This window comes from Channa argus, chromosome 1 (assembly GCF_033026475.1).
Source record: "Channa argus isolate prfri chromosome 1, Channa argus male v1.0, whole genome shotgun sequence".
Lineage (NCBI taxonomy): Eukaryota > Metazoa > Chordata > Actinopteri > Anabantiformes > Channidae > Channa > Channa argus.
Window position 1 is genome coordinate 20902745 of NC_090197.1, and position 16376 is coordinate 20919120.

At 39.0% G+C, this 16376-nt stretch overlaps 2 protein-coding genes across 3 annotated transcripts; both read right to left on the reverse strand.

Moving 5' to 3' along the window:
- Positions 1-83: 83 nt before the first annotated feature.
- On the reverse strand, positions 84-6766 carry LOC137128442 (E3 ubiquitin-protein ligase ZNRF2-like). 2 transcript variants are annotated; one of them, XM_067506460.1, is made up of 4 exons: positions 5981-6761; positions 4277-4372; positions 2773-2878; positions 84-1592 (listed from the first exon to the last, which is right to left on the reverse strand). In XM_067506460.1, exons 1-4 carry the CDS (start codon positions 6306-6308, stop codon positions 1535-1537), a joined length of 588 nt encoding a protein of 195 aa, XP_067362561.1. In that variant the 5' UTR covers positions 6309-6761; the 3' UTR covers positions 84-1534. The 2 variants fall into 2 exon arrangements, with proteins under 2 accessions (XP_067362561.1, XP_067362571.1); XM_067506470.1 differs by lacking the exon at positions 4277-4372 and having other exon boundaries at positions 5981-6766.
- Positions 6767-7544: 778 nt separating this feature from the next.
- Positions 7545-14135, reverse strand: mturn (maturin, neural progenitor differentiation regulator homolog (Xenopus)). The gene is made up of 3 exons (XM_067506494.1): positions 13689-14135; positions 10078-10200; positions 7545-9041 (listed from the first exon to the last, which is right to left on the reverse strand). Exons 1-3 carry the CDS (start codon positions 13845-13847, stop codon positions 8934-8936), a joined length of 390 nt encoding a protein of 129 aa, XP_067362595.1. The 5' UTR covers positions 13848-14135; the 3' UTR covers positions 7545-8933.
- Between the last annotated feature and the right edge of the window lie 2241 nt (positions 14136-16376).

The window sequence follows — 16376 nt, forward strand, 5'->3', positions numbered from 1 at the left end:
TGTTTGTTAATTTGTTGTCAATACAAATTACGTTAATGCTACGCCGTTTAATCTGATAGATGCTAAAAAAAACCCAGATGAACAAGAAGTGAGCCAAGATTTAATTTGCATGAAAGTGTTTTTGTTTTTGATTTATGAATGGTGTCTTCCTGCATTTATATTACCTATGCAATTGCCTTGACAAAGGGGTCACACAACAAATATCGGCCCTTTAGTGGTCTCAACCGATTAAAAACATGCAATAATATGAGGAGGAATAGTAGCTAATATTAACTGACCAAAACATTATAACCACCTCTTCTTATAAAGCACTTGACTTCATAACCTACTTTGACCTCAATAATAAACATATAGTAGAATTATCACCTTTCTGACAGTTTCAACCTAAAAACAGACATGATAACCTTGTAAAAGTAGGATTTATGGCAGTGGCGATATAAAGAATTGTATTAAATTGCACAGGTGGTCATCATGTTATTCCTGATCAGGGTATGTTTAAGTATATTTATTTAAAATGTTCTGATTTAATTCTCTTCTTTATCTTATTTTTGTCTGTCCATATCACACAAAACAATTCATGTTGTTGATGTTGTTAATGTAGACTTGAGAATAACATTTTTAATTAGCATATATTGTAGCCTATAGAGAAGCATATAACCTAGAACTCTTCCATTGTATTGGATGCATCAAAAATATTAATTGTTGTGCAATTAACAAACATTTATTGCTGTGCAATTTATTACAGTACAAAAGTACAACAAAGGTACAAAGGTTATAGAACCTTTCCAGTCTATGACATAGCAGCATATTATGGCACTCCTTAGAGAGTGTGAATTACTATTAGATATGTTTTAGCCTATTTTTAATTTGACCACTGATTACACAATCACATTACTGTGGTTCTGAATGGCAAAGTGATTAACAAAGTCTGACTATTTCACATTAGACTATTTTCTCTATGATGCATGATTGTTTAACAAACAACATTGAAAGCCAATTTTACTGACAACCATCAACACTGTAATCATATCTCTAAGCTCAGGCATATTTTATTCTATATGGCTGTTTTCTCTTTTCTTTTTTTCACATTGCACAACCACAGCCTTCAGCCTTCTGAGCAAGTTTCTCAACAGGCATTAACCTAAATCTCTGCTGAGATGTTACTCTTCCATCATATTGGTTATATGTATAAGTCCCTAGAAAACAACACCCTCTTAAGCAAAATTGTTCATTCAGATCCCAGGTTGCAAGAGTCTAATTTAGGCCTGTAGGTGGCATTAGAAACATTCATTTGTTTTTTGGAGACAAAAGTCCCACAGTGGTTTTTTTGAACATCCCGTGACATCTCGAAAAACATATCCAAAGTCCATTGGTGTTCCATAGGGAATATGAAAAGTCCTGCACACAGTAATGTCACACAATAATCCCTGAGGAGCACCGATGTTCAGCTGGAACAGACAGTGTTGGGATGAGGTCAGGGGACACAGTCAACCACAGTCATGTAAAGTTGATCAGAACTTTCTTGTTGCTGTTCCTAGTCGGCAGGATGCTCCGGACACGAGCGGTTCACCTGAAACCACTCATCTATACACCTGAAAAAAGTAATAATGTAAAATTATTTTCAAATTCGTCTCTTGAATCAGTTCCACACATCACAATGAAATGTTTTACACTTTTTGTTATGCATTTCAAAATGTATTTAAGTAGGTATGAACAAAATTTAAATATAGTACTTAGAGCCTTCCTAAATTCTAGATGAAAAAAAGACAAACTACAAAAACATGCCTACATTTTTGCAGTAGTTAGGTTGGATAAACTGTATATCAATGTGTACATGTGGAATTGTGGTTGCACTTGATAATTTAGAAGATATAAGTTGTTTCAGGCATAATCTATTTAAAGAATTTGTTTGACAATTCAGGAAATGGTTGTTGACTTTCTTGCTGAAGGCTAAATAAGAAAATCTATAACACAACTAACATTGTTAGCTTAGCATAAAGGCTTCAAATTGGAAAATATCTAGATTGCATCTGCCTAATTCAGCCCTCTAAAGCTCATTAATTATGATGTTGTGTATCATTTAGCTGGTTTTCTTTGCTTTGGACAGAATCAATCTAGGCTTTACCCCATTTCCCATTTTGTCAAGCCAAGCCAACTGGCTGCTGATTTTAGCCGCATATTTACTGTAGTCTCATGAGAGTGGTATCATTCTTCTCATCTCTCAGCAAGAAATCAAAGAAGAGCATTTACCAAAATGTCAAACCACTTAAATAAATAACTTCAGTTATCACAATAACAACCATGTTTCACCATTTTAAACGCTGCTTTAATCACTGCTTCCTTATCAGTATCCTAGTATAGTTTTCTGCCTAAAATGGTTGTTACCTGTTTTGGTATAGCTGTATAAGTACTGCAGGATCTGCAATGTTTTGCATTAATATCTTGTTAGTGTTGATACTGTACTCGACAGAGGCTAGTGCCATGCAAACAATTTTAAATTTAAATGTCACTGCTTAATACATTGCAACATAGTTCATTGATGTGTAAAACAAATTCAATCACTAAGCGCTTAACAACAAATTTTATATTACCCAAATGACAAATTGTTCTTCAAAACATCACTTAGAGCTTGTATGTGTTTCAAAATGTGTTACAGGTTACTCTAAAAAACAACAGTTTACACTGGTTGTATTTTTTTTGCATTTGTCCATCTACAACTGTATATATAAGTTAAATACTGTTTGGTAATGAGTGTTAGTGTGTATTATTTACCCTTTGTGGTAGATACAGAGGCAGGGAAGTCTGGCAATCGTGTCTCCTTGCTCCAGCTCTTCTAAACAGATGGTACATTCCCCAGAGTCTCTGGACAGGATGTCCTCTGAGAAAGACAATATGGACAGAGAAAAACTGAGCAAAGTGCTGCATCACACACCAAAGCGTGCATCATATGTTCAGTTCAGGTGGTTATACCTGTTTAACCTATGCTACTAGGATACCTGTTGTCATTTGTGTTCAGATGAGTGGTATTGTTCTATAAGCGTCCACAGAGAGGAAATATACAGTCCCTAGTGGTAAAAAGGTTGTTGTTTTATGGTACTATTTAACCTTTTTTTAACCATACTTCTGTATGATAATTTGATGACATATTATAAAAATGGGGAGAGAAAATGTCTCTGATCACATTGTCCTGAGGTGCGGTGAGGATGAAGCTTTCTTTTCATTGTCACATATTTATCTGCATGTTCAGCTGCAACAGGTACAAGTGTCAATCCCTGAGGCGAAGGAGTAGTTAAGACTAGTGTTTGATGTACACATATGAAAATAGAGCCCATAGGAGAGGAAAAATAGACTTATTCAAATGTTCTGACAATATTTGCATGGGTTAGATAAAGGACCGCATACAGCTAACTATATAGTGTGTGAGCTGCGTATGTGTATTTATTAGTAACATGCATCTCATTGTAGCTGTGCGTATGTACTGTATGTGCAAATGTCAGCTTCAGCAATTAAGATGAGGACTAAGCTGTTGTTTGCATACATGTAACACTGTCAACCCCAGGAAATCTCCACATGCACAAAGTGTGTGTGGTGGCTTCAGTGTGTACACAGGAAAGACGTGTTTGCAAGAGACAGGTATTCACACATTCTGCACACATTTGGTTGGATGCATATATGTGCAGCTGCATTTACTTTGATCTTTACTTGGATCTTGCATAGTAGTGGTGAGAAAAGCAGGTCTTTTGCACAATGTCTCCTTCTGCTTTGGGTAAGTTTTCCTGATAACTCAAATGTTAAAATTTGAAAACAAAAGGGTAAATGATTTGCCCACAGCCCTCCCTTCTCTAACTGCAAGTTTCAGGCCTGTTTCACATTTGACCACTGGGTCTGTTGAGAAGTCTGTGCTGTTGCACTAGTGACACCAGTGATGTTGACACAGCTTCTTGAAGTATTCACCTCAACATCACTAAAGCATTGAAAGAAGATAAACAACTGAAGGTCAGCAAATATAGGGTTTTCAGGAGGTGGTGACTTACACTTTAAAGTACATTTGAATGCACGAATTTTACATATAATAGAGAGTTGTGCTACTATTTGTTTTAGTTTGCCTTTGTCATTGTTCAGTTTCAGGTGTTGGTTTGTGTGGCTATTTTAAGCAAAGCTCAACAACTGAGGAATAGAGGATGTAAAAGGTTGCTGTGGCCAAAACCACTAGCGTCTCCTTAAACTAGCAGTACCTTCCAAGCCCTCTGGCACTTTCACCCCCACACTTGCTTACTGTTGTAGGTGAGACGTGTTTTGCTGAAACACATAAGCAGGTGTTTCTCTATTTCATCCGACGCCATAAACTTTGAGCAAACAGGACAGTGGAAACCTGGAAGGAAAACACAAAGACAGCAATATGAGGGCCCAGATGTGCCAGCAGCTCGCTCACAACCTTTTATTGATATGTACACAAGAGAGGGTGTGGGGACTCAGCTTGAGTTTGATCAGTTACGAGGCATCATGATCTAAAAACCCAACAGTGTCTATCTGCTGTCAACAATTGGTTACAATCTATTTTCCTATCAGAACCATTCTTTTTTGGGTGTCACTGCTGATCCCAAACTAACCACAAACATTCTGCTTTCGTATTTATTGCACAGTGTGTGCAAATCAATTATGTGTCCCCTGAAAACAGCCTCTCAGTCCTGCACATCTCACAAAGATTATTAGGAACAGAGGCAGCTTGACCCGAGATAACAGCCAACCTCCTGTTTAACGTTATAACACCTCAGTCAAGAAATGGACAACAAACACATCACACATCGTATATGCAGGTAGTAATTATTTCTATGTCTGCTGTGAGCCTCATGTTTGTGTTTGGAAATTGATTAAAATTAGATAAGCCTGTGGACATGTCAGGACCGCAGATTCACCATCACATGGACACAATGAGCAAAGGTTATTGAGGGTATTGATGAGTGTAGTAATCATTACCCTTCCTTGTTGATGAAGTTCCCTAAAGCATGTAGTTAGAAGGACAAGGGAGTAGAATTCCAACTTGTTTTTACTGACCATACAGTTCTAAAATGCTCTAACTCTAAAATGTTAATTTTTTTGTTTGGTAGCAATTGTTTTGCAGCAGCATGGATTTTAGAGGCTGGTAATGGTCCTGTTATGTTAGTCTGAGTACTGTATTGTTGTGATCTTGTCCTGAGATTTCTCAGCTGTTGAAAAACATCTACACTTGCGGATTCAGGAAATTTGTGTGGATGTATATATATGTATGTTTGTGTGTGTGTGTGTTTGTGTGTGTGTCTCTGTGTGTGTGTGTGTGTGTGTGTGTGTGTGTGTGTGTTAGGCAATGTGTTACTAGCAGGAAGCCCCTATCTGGTGACCTACATAAATGAACTCAAAAGAAACCAGCCTAGATTTGCCAGAAGACAAGCAGCAGAAGAGAGGTCTTTAAAAGAAATGCCAGTTTGGTACATTACAGCCACCTGTGGCTACAATAAAAGTGGAGAAGTGCTAAACAAAGGGCTCAGTCATCAGACAGGTATTACTGTATGCTAGGTATCACATGTCAAATGGAAAAACACTAAGCAACTCCAAGCAAGTGGTATACTGATTATGATATCTGGCAGGAGTGCCAAGCAACAAACATGAAGTAACTTGTTGACTACAAACACAGTTTATACTCACCCTATACCTGAAATATTACAGTTAGGCCAAATGAGATTTTAAAATGGAAGAATAATAAAAGCCATATGATTTGTGAACAATGAACACACTAGCATATATGAGGTGAGTATGTCTCATAATCACTATTCTGACAGACATTGTGTACTTCAGGAAGACCAAAGGAGCCTCAAGATAATAAATCTTAAAGGTTTAAAAGGCATTGAATATTAACCTATAACTCCTTTGAACTGAAATGTATTTTCCAAGTGTTTTAAAGGTTTAGTCTGTAATTGTAGCAACCCGTAGTTTGCAATCTTACCTCCCAGCAGGTGAGGAGAAAGGTTAGCCGGTAAGGATCCTATAATCAGTCTGTGGCCCTCAGGGGGCAACTGATCCTCTCCGTCCCCATCCGTGCCATCCAGACTTTGATTGAGCACGTGTGATCCTGACCTGCCGCTGGCCGGTATACTGAGCCCGGAGCTGGTTGGCCCTCCACCTGTGTAACGGATCCTGGGGCCATCTGGTCCATTTGTATACCTAAACCCAGCAATCCTCTCCCCTCCGCTAGAGTTTCCAGATGGGAGATCGGAGCTAGAATAAGCCCGAGTTCTGCCATCAAATACTGGAATGCTCTGTTTAGCCCCCATGCTGTCTTAGGTTCAGGTATTTAGAACGCTTTAAAGTTTTTACCCACGGCACATGGTAACAGTGAATCCTACAGATGTGACACCAACAAAGGAGAGAAAGCCTAATTCATAAATAACAACAGGGACGAGGTGATCGAGCATCTCAAAGTTTCATAGTGCGCCCTGCACGTAAAGTGCGCACTCACTGACGAATACCTAAATTTCCAAATGGTCGTTTTTTTGTTTGTTTGTTTTTGTTTGTTTGTTTGTTTTTTTGCAGAGTCCTTCCTTTTTTTAACAATGGAAAAAGTACAGATACAATCTCTTCAGTTAAACGTCCTCAGTTCCTCCACTTCAAATGAAGACATAAGCGCAAGTGTTGATCCAAAGTTCTCCCGGTTCAAGTTTGTTTTTGTGCTCAGCTGCGGTCGTCTGGAAAGAAAAATAAAAGCAAGGATAGGAGTCCACCCACTGTGAATCAGCTTCGTCAAACTACCCAAAGTTCATCAGAGTCAACATAAATTCACCTTCAAAGTAAAAGTAATACACTGTGCAAAACAGTGGACTCAAAAGTCTCGGATTTATTCAAGAAAATGTGTAGTTCTAACTAATGAGCATACGTTTTTTTTTTTCTAAATGTGCATTTGAATGTAAAACGCTTTCGGTACCTTTTAATATTTGAATGCAAAATGAAAGTCTATGCCAATGACGGAAAGCCTATAACAGCCTATGACGTCTTTTGTTTATTAAGAAAATGCAAGTACCTAAGTAGAGGTATTAATCATTCACATACACAAAAATTGGCAACTGTTTGTATCATACATCATTATATGTTTTGCAAAGAAAGTACGTACAATTGTTAAATTAATGCAGTATAGTAGCCCGTATTTACCTCTAAAACACTAGCATTGCTATTAAACTGATATAAGCCATAAAATAGCTCCTGAAATCTCAACTTAAACACAGTATAACAGCACAAAGCCTGCATTTCATCCACTACTGCGTTTGTTTTTAGGCAAAGAAATGCTTTCAGTACAGCTCTGTGCTTTTATTTTGAAGGCGTGACCACGGCTTTCTGTCTGTAACTCCTCCCCCGGAGTGGGTTCGTCAGGTGGCGCGTGACGTCAATCCCAGTAACACCAGCAGCAGGTCACCAGTGCAGTGTGTGATATGAAAAGCCCTCCATGTTGGGAGCTTTGTGTTCATTAACTTCAGCATTCAACATTAAGGAGGCAAAAACAATACACCTGTGGAACATTCTGTTCACACGGTTTATTGAACAATTTCACACACATCGGAGGACAAACAGAAGATACACTGCATGAGAACATTCAATTAGGCAATAAAAAGACAAACCAGTTACAATAAGCCAAAGTAAAAATAAACCTCTTAAACAGTCTCGCATGTCGATCAAGTGGTTTAAGATCGTGGGGGGGGACTAAAGCATTGCAGTGCAATGGATGTGACAACAACACACTTTGGATCAGAAATATAACAGGTTAGAAAGAGGGTGACTGACCATAAATATTTAATCTCTCACCTGTCATATCACTCAGGGGGCTGGGTGTGCACTTATTAAATGTATGGTGAAGAGAAATCTTGAAAGAAGATAATTCAAAACAAGAAGCGCAAATGAGGTTTTGGCTAAAGTATTTCATCAGATTGGGAAGCGAGGGCGAACTGTGAACCACTAACAACCAGGAAGACTACAGGACAGAAGAGCTAAGGGTGAGACACCCAAACCAGGAAGGGCTTATGCTGCAGTATGGGGCCTTTGTTGTGATGGTCATATGATAGTAGCATTGGCTAAAAACATCCTCATAATGTGACTTTTAACTCTTTGAGGTGTACTAATTTGAAAAACACACTGACACACACCTCCGAATGTGATCCATGCTGCCAAGCCGCACACTTTGACCTCAAGGTGAGCAGCAAATGCTTATGAGCATGACCTAGATGACTGTTTTAATGGTGTGTTTAAAACAAGATAGTTTGAGAGCTTCCCCAACCAAATCTACGTTACAACTATACACCCCTAATACTCAGTTCGCTCCTTCTTTCCCTCCATTAAGTGTGAATTTGTTGCTACAGCACTAGGTTCCTTCTTTCTCTCCAGCTGCCTCGCGTAGCCACAAACCGTCAGTTTTAACCCATTCATTGTTAATCTAGCTGTTGTGTACTCTCTGTGACTACAGACAGGCAGAGAAAGTAGGTTATCTGTCACATTCATCTCCAAAGCCACAGGGGAAGTGTGTATTGCAATAACATCTGACTGTATTTTTGCATAACAAAGCCAGCTGAGGCAGATGTAATATTGCTGTGCTGTGCAACTTTAACTAACCAGATGGTAAATGATTATGATACTTGCATTGTAGATGGTTGCTGCTCACATAGCCCCAATGTGTGTGTGTTTGTGTGTATGTGTGTGCATGTATGTGTTACTAGGGGGTCAACAAAGTGCAACAGTGTGCTTCAGGAAGCAAAGCCACTGAGACATTCAAGAACACGGTGGTGCATTTTTAGCAAGTTGACTGTATGTATGATTATATGTATGTATGTGCGTGTGTTTGTGTGTAAATGTGTGATGTTAAGTGTTTGGGCTGATAAGTAGAGGCCTGCCAGCTGCAGGCCTCTTTTCAGCGCTCATCACTGCTGGCTGACCCCCATCTGCTGGTGGTCGGGCCCCGGTTCACCCTCCATGTCAGCGTGGTAATGGTCAAAACTGTCATCTTCTATGTCTGGAAGACCCAGCAGCTAAAAGAAAGACACGACAAAGGCTGTGTTAGAGAGATTAGAGATTAAAGTGCACTGCATGTAAGTGTGTATAGTGTGTGTAGCCCCCAATGAAATTAAGCTGCTTAGTGATACAATGTTTATCATCAAACAGATCCACTGCTAGATAGAACATGACCACATTAATTATTAAGGGCATCACATTTATTAAGTGGAAGTTGAATCATGTTGACTGGACTTATTTCTTCCTTTTTTTTCCAGTTGGCATTGACCCAACTTCCACATAAGTATCAACAGTCACTTTACTTTAGGAAATATGTCAATATTCTTTCTGAAAATTAGATGAAAATATTGAATGGGCTGCCACTGTGCTGTCTAGAAATTATGAAGAGTATGAACAGACACCAGGTTGTTAGCTTAGCCTAGTATCAAATTTAAGTTAGGGTCTGTGCAGCATTAACAAAATCTGCAAGCTCTGCTAACCAACTGGTGGCAGTAGCAAGTTTTGACCATCGCCTAAGTAGAAAATGAATAAACCCAGCTCATATAATACTTACATCTAAATCAGAGTGTTAGGTAAACGCATTAACTTGCACAGGTGGTCATAATATTGTGCCTGATGGGGGTATATGATATGAGGTGAACATTTGCTGAACTTTTAACTTAAGTAAGAAATAAGAAAAACCTGAATTACATAAGGAGTTGCATATATATTAAAATGTAAATAGGATTTTTTAGCATAAAAAATAGGGGTTTTGATTGAATGGTGACAATCTACACCATGCAGGACAAACAAAAACTGCATTTGCTCCTATGTCAAAAACAAACAAAGAGCTTGTCTGGAAAGGCCTTTATGTTCTTTGTTCATGTTCCGTATTATTTGCTGATAAGCAAAGCAACATTAAAATATCAGATTTCTCAGTGGTGTTCAACGTAATATTTCATCCGTAACAACGAGAACAGAAAGTATCATGCTCAACATGCTGCAGGTATTGTGCTGTTGATGATGCAGTGTGTTAAAAAGTAAACTGTGTTAGTCCTTCCTTTGTTTCCTTACAGGCCTGAAGGACGTGAAGACCTTCTCCAGCACCTCCAACAGAGTCTTCTTCCCACAGGAGGAGATGTAGTCCTGGGCCAACTGTAGAAAGGGGAGGCAGTCCTCACTCTCGCTCCACACATGCTGCACACACAGAGATACACACAGACAAAAATGAACACCAGTCATACGACACATTATTTCCACACCATGGTAAAAGGAACACTACATTAACTCTTGTTAGGCTAAAGGAAATTTTATGCAGGTTTAACACCACACCAGATGATTTAATACTGCTACACCTTCTCCATCAGTGCACCCTCATGTGAGTTTGAAGTGAGATAGAACTTGCAGAAATTAATGAGTAAATAAGTAAAGTTGGATCTGGGGAAATGCAGCGCAGACACAATGAGGACAAAGCAATTAAACCAGATAAAAGGGACTCCTTCTCGAGGACACACAGCAGACAGTTCCTGAGATGAACACACACACACATGCCAGTATAGTACATGTTACTCTGCTACTTGCCAAGGTAGCTCTTTCTTGCCAGAGCTGTGTTTGTCAGATCAAAAACCTGAGTTCAAATTCTACTGGTGAGATCTTACAAGGACCATTACAGAGCTCATGGCCAATAAAACAATGATGGTAAGTTGTAAATCACTGATTCATATGCAAGAAAGCAACTTCCTCATTAGGAAGGGGTGTCCGCTACCTCAAAGCTCTTACAGGAATGGTTAGATAAACATCATTCGTGGGATAGGGTGCTGGAGCCATTCCACTTCACTTTGTTTTAGTGGTGTTTAATTGGAGTCTAAAGGCCATACAGATTAGTTATGTACTGGGTAGTGCCGTGCAACTATTGATTTTATTTATATGTTAGACTGAGGAAAACCCCAAAACAGACCTAAAACCATGGAAATGTAAGCTATTTTTTAAATATTTGGAATATAAAGGCTCTAATAAGGTATAAAAGATGGCTATCATATTAATTTTAAGTAATTTTTACTTCTTAAAATACCAGTACACTCAACAAATAATAAAATATCATAATATGTTCTACTTCAAACAGTTGTTTAACTGGAAATTTCAAAAATCAAAATGTATTTAAAGATAAATAAAAGGGGGGAAAAAAATCCAAAATTTCACAATACAATTGTTTATAAGATTTTTAGAAGTCATGAAGGGTGATGTGAAACACAATGAGCATCTCCAGTGCCTTGGATAAATCCCATATTTCACCAACATGCACACATACACACAGACACACACCAAATTGTTTTGTTTTCCAGATTCTAAATACTTTATCACGTGTCCTGGATTACTGAAAACTACTAATACATACCATGAGAGAAACTACAAAGCTGAACACAATGATGTGCAGCTGTTTTGTTTCTATAAAGCAGATGATGTTATAGCGCTCTCTAGTGGACAGGCTTATGTACTGGGGTGTCCAAAGTTTTGGCAAAAACAAGATAGGCCAACAACGAGTGTGTGTGTGTGTGTGTGTGTGTTTGTGAGACAGAGACAACATGTGAGACATCCTGCTGATAACATTGATCGAGCGAAAGTAACCAGATCTCAAGAGACCTACAGAGAGATAGAGAGTTATTCTAGCAGATGAGAATTGTGTGTAGGTGTGCACGTGCATGTTAGGGCTGCTGCAGTTGATGTAGATTCGATTCAAAAGAGACAGAGTTGTGAGGGAGATAAGTGAGAAAAAAGAAAGATATCAAATGAAGAAAATGAAGTTGGTGAAGAGATAAAAACCATATCTCCCCCACTTTAGCAGCTGCTCTGATCTGTTGTCTGTAGGACAGTACTGTTTTCACTGTGTGTTGCAGAGGTCTGCAAAGATAACACAAGCATGGTCGCTGTGACATAATGTCTTATTGACTGAACAGATGCTCTGGCTCATGGGTCATCTCCATCTGGTCCCCGCCCTGTTACCCCTCAGTCTCTGATCAGGAGGAGGGAGCAGGGCGGGTCTGGCCTCAGAAGCTTTAGGCCTCATATTGCACTATGCTGGTATATGATGAACCAGACCACTCCAAAAATGTCATCATGGATAAAGTTAATCACTCAGAACAATTTTGCACTGATTTGCCACGATCCTTCCCTCAAAGGGGACACATGGACCCAAGCAAGCTAAATGCGCCTCGTGGCACAACAACAACACAGCATTCCCATAAAGGGGGTCAAGCATTATGTGATGTTTTCTTGGTGTACACCAAACCTGTACTTGAAGAATGCCTCATCTGATCATATCACTTTTTTTTGTACTACTAAATTCTAAAGATGTGCATCCATTTTTGTAATGAGGGGCTTATTCACCACAACCCTACTATAAGATTCCTATCTTTGTAGGTGTCAAGAGGCTGTTGTTACTGACGCAGTCAGCACGTCCTGCATTGACACTCTCAGTCACCAGGGAAGAAATTGATCTTCAGTTTTTCCTCAAGTATGGCGCTAATGCATGAGCATTGTGGTCAGTCAACGACAATTTATGACCCTATTTACTGACGCCTCTACCAAATACATATTTCATTTAATATTGATAATAAAATACTAGCCCACTCAGTATTTTTATAGAGTGCAAGACTGGATGTTAATTGTTCAATTGTATCATGCAGGTCACCTGTTTGAAAGCGTCTGAATTTTTTGTTTCTTGACTCATGTTTTCCTTTAATGTCTCACCTATGTCTAGCTAATGAACTGTGTCAAGAGAATCTGCAGTGGTAGAGAGCTGGAGCTAGTATTGTTACTGAGCTCATGTCCTCATGTAGAAGCTTGAAGACATTTAATAACCTAAACATGTTCAGCAGCTACACAAAAGATTCTATATGTTTTTTTAAGGGTAATTCTGACACCAAAGCTAAGGGCTTTTATGTGTGTGTCTAGTTTAGGCAAGAAAAATTAGATAACACTAGAACTGACTATTCATGCATTAAAAACTCAGATAAACTCTGGACCATCATGAGTAAAATGAACGTATAATAGGATAGTTACATAAATAATATAATATTAATGAGTAAACAATTAGAAAAACGATTCATAATAATAAATAAATAAATAAATAGACTACGCAGACTTCACTTGTTTGTAGGTAGGCCTGAAAGACAGTGTCATTGGGATAAATTTGGATCCATTGTTTCCTTCCTTCAAAATAAAAGTATAAATCGGATCGCCAGTCAGCATTTGACATTTTGGCAATAAGAACTTCACTCTATAAAAAAATACAATAACAATTGTATGTATGGAAAAATGCGCCTCCAATTGAAAAAGACAGACAATTTTCAATTTCATTTGTTTCAGCTTTGATATAACATACGACGGTTCTTTTATTGTAAAACTTACAGGCCTTGTGTTTTTGGCTCTGCCTGGTGTGATGGTGTTGTGGTTCAGAGGGTTATCGCAGGAAAAACATCATCGACAGAGAGAAGGGGGGTGTGCACCTACACTGAAATTACATCATCTCTTCGCCCAAAAGCCCCCCTCCCTTCCTCTCCCATGTCCATCAGCTGGAATACCGGGACCAACCGAGACAACCCCACCTCCAACCCACCCTCGACACACCTACGAGAACACACACACACACACACACAGATCCAGAGGCCCTGTAAGGGGTCACTTACGAAGCTGTCGGTTCCACCGGGACACAGCACGTAGAAGGAGACTCCTGGCTCTGCGTAAAAGTCAAGCCGCCGCTCGTCGTCCTCCTCAGCAAAGATAAGGTCGAACGGATTACCGGAGCACCACTTCTCCGCCGCCTCCACCAGATGCTTGAACTCCATCCTCTGCTAACCGGTCTGCGGTGTCCCTGGCTCCGTAGCTTGATCTCAATCTCTATGTCCGTCACGGCGATGATGCTCAAGACACAAGTAACAGCTGATCGGACGGCAGCATCAGCAGCCTCCACTACCGCATCTCCTCTAGTACACCGTCTGCACGGCCCGGGAACAGAGTTATCACTGTTGGTGCATAGAACCTACCGGGTTTGGTGCTCATCCGTTCTCAAAGCCCATTCCTCTCTTCCTCCCCACGTTATGAAATCAGCCCGTCGGTCGCATACATGCATACGCAGGAGGACGCTGTAAAAAACGCGATGACGAACAATGAAGCTGGGCAGCCGTCCATATCTGAAGCGCTCTATAGGCCTATACCCCACTTTGTCGTTGTAGGCTAAAATCCTGTAACATCATGGGAGAGACATGACAATACACATGAGTAGTATATTTAGAAAAATAGTGTAAGGTCACCATTAACTAATAAATGAGCCATTAAGCCTATAGTCATCAGAAGACCCGCTCACCCACTCACCGTCACAGTGCTGATAAATGCCAGGAGATGTGTCTGAAAGCTCTAATAATGACTGATGTAGACAATTGCGTTTCAAACTTTTTCAATATTGATCACGTCAACTCATATATCCTCGTCGTCATCATGGAAAGTCTTGAACCTTGAATATCTTTTATAGTATTTCAATTAAGGCCTAATATAAATAATTACATTAATTTACAATTATTGATAATAGCCCACCATTATTTCATAAAATACTGTAGTTTAGTGTTTCTCTCTTTGTCCATATTAATATGCACACTATCAGAGGTGGCTCCAGAATCTAAAAAGTGGCGGCACAAAGTGTGATTTGCCTTATACTTGAGGCTGGAAAGATCAGGAAGGAAAACAAAAAACACATCAAAACAGACAAATGGCTTGTGGTCGATTCCAGGTTACTTGATAAAGTGAAAATCGCAACTTCCTCTGGTGTGTATAAACAAGATTAAACCAGATTAAACGAGATTAGATTTCAGATTAATAACTGCCAATATAGGACATTCAGTTGTTTACCCATACTACAAACTGATCCTTTTATCAAAAACAATGTGGAAGGAAAACTACAATTCACATGATAGTAAATATTTAAGCTTTTTAGTTATAAGTCCACCTGAAATGTACTTTCACCATGACAATATTTCTGTTGATGAATATTTCCCTTTTTTCATTTTCTACTGTACAACTGACAGTCAGCGCATAATTGAATATTTTGCTTAATTTCCTAACATTTTTACTCAGGAGGTACTTTTTTGTACATTTGTACAAAACATACTTCCTCACCTGCATGTTTCTGTTTACAATAGGTAGAGTTATGTTTGCTCATATTCAATATATATGGTGGATACTGAACAGCACATCTAGATGAGGGTATAAGTTAACTTCTGCTGCACTTGTTACTAGTTTTGGCTAAGCACTGGGTTTACAGTTGTCTCACTGATATTATAAGAAGTGAGACATTCTGTTACTACAATAAAAGGCTTTTACTCATTTATTAATACTGAGCTAAACCAAATAACCAAAGCAGAGGCAGTATTACCCCCAAAAATGTTTTGTGGTAAATACACATTTTAATGTCAAAATAGACCAAAAACTAAGCTACTGATATGTCAGAATGAATCATGTCAACTGGACTTCTAACTAAGACAAAAGAGGTCCAGATGACATCATTAAATCTTTGGATAAGCTACTGAAATTTTCATTTTTGTCCTCTCGGCTTATCCGGTGAGTTCGGGGTCGCCACAGCAGATCATTGTCAGGATTTGGCACAGTTTTTACACCAGATGCCCTCCCCAATTTCTAACGAGCTTGGACCAGCACTGCACAGCCGGGGAGGGGAATGGCTTTTGGGGGTTCAGTGTCTTCTTTAATTTAATAATCAAATGTGTTTACTGTTGCATTTAAGAGCAAAACTGAACAAGAAATTGTAGTAAAGAGTAAAAAGTTTTTATTTCTCTGAGATAATGACAGATTTACTAGCAGACAAACTTCATTGAGCTTGTGTCTACAGTTTTTATAATATAATATTAATCTTTTGACAAAAACAACTTGTTTGCTAATAACAGCAGAGGACAAAAACAAGTCAGTTAATGGTGGTGGGTTACAATATACATTGCGGTCACTTTAATCAGGGGTTTTCCGTTTTTATATCATGAGCTGAGTGGGGATTTTTAGACCTGAGTCCAAGCTTGCACATATGTGGTAGTGAGTAGATTTCCACTGTGACTGCATTACAGGCTAAAACAAATGAATCATTAGTGAATACACTCGCTGGAAACCAGAGTTTTCTTTTTGTTTCCTGTAACCATGGGGCAAATAACCTGTAATGACACCCAGCTGATGCTCCCAGGAGTCCTCACCACTAGAGGGCGAGGTAAACCGGCTCTCAATTACAGAACTGCGTCAAACCGGAAGTAAGTAATTTTAACAAGACTAGGACCGGTCAAAATAAAAGCTTAATTTATTCAACAATTCATCAGATTCGTAAG

Excerpts from the sequence above, each read along its gene's own strand:
- LOC137128442 (XM_067506460.1), bottom strand. The coding sequence starts at position 6,308 with ATGGGGGCTAAACAGAGCATTCCAGTATTTGATGGCAGAACTCGGGCT. Across the intron at positions 4,373-5,980 it reads TTCTCCTCACCTGCTGGGAG|GTTTCCACTGTCCTGTTTGC; the intron begins GTAAGATTGCAA and ends TTTTCCTTCCAG. Across the intron at positions 1,593-2,772 it reads CTCTGTATCTACCACAAAGG|GTGTATAGATGAGTGGTTTC; the intron begins GTAAATAATACA and ends TACTTTTTTCAG.
- mturn (XM_067506494.1), bottom strand. The coding sequence starts at position 13,847 with ATGGAGTTCAAGCATCTGGTGGAGGCGGCGGAGAAGTGGTGCTCCGGT. Across the intron at positions 10,201-13,688 it reads CCGGTGGAACCGACAGCTTC|CATGTGTGGAGCGAGAGTGA; the intron begins GTAAGTGACCCC and ends CTGTGTGTGCAG. Across the intron at positions 9,042-10,077 it reads TCTTCACGTCCTTCAGGCCT|CTGCTGGGTCTTCCAGACAT; the intron begins GTAAGGAAACAA and ends TCTTTCTTTTAG.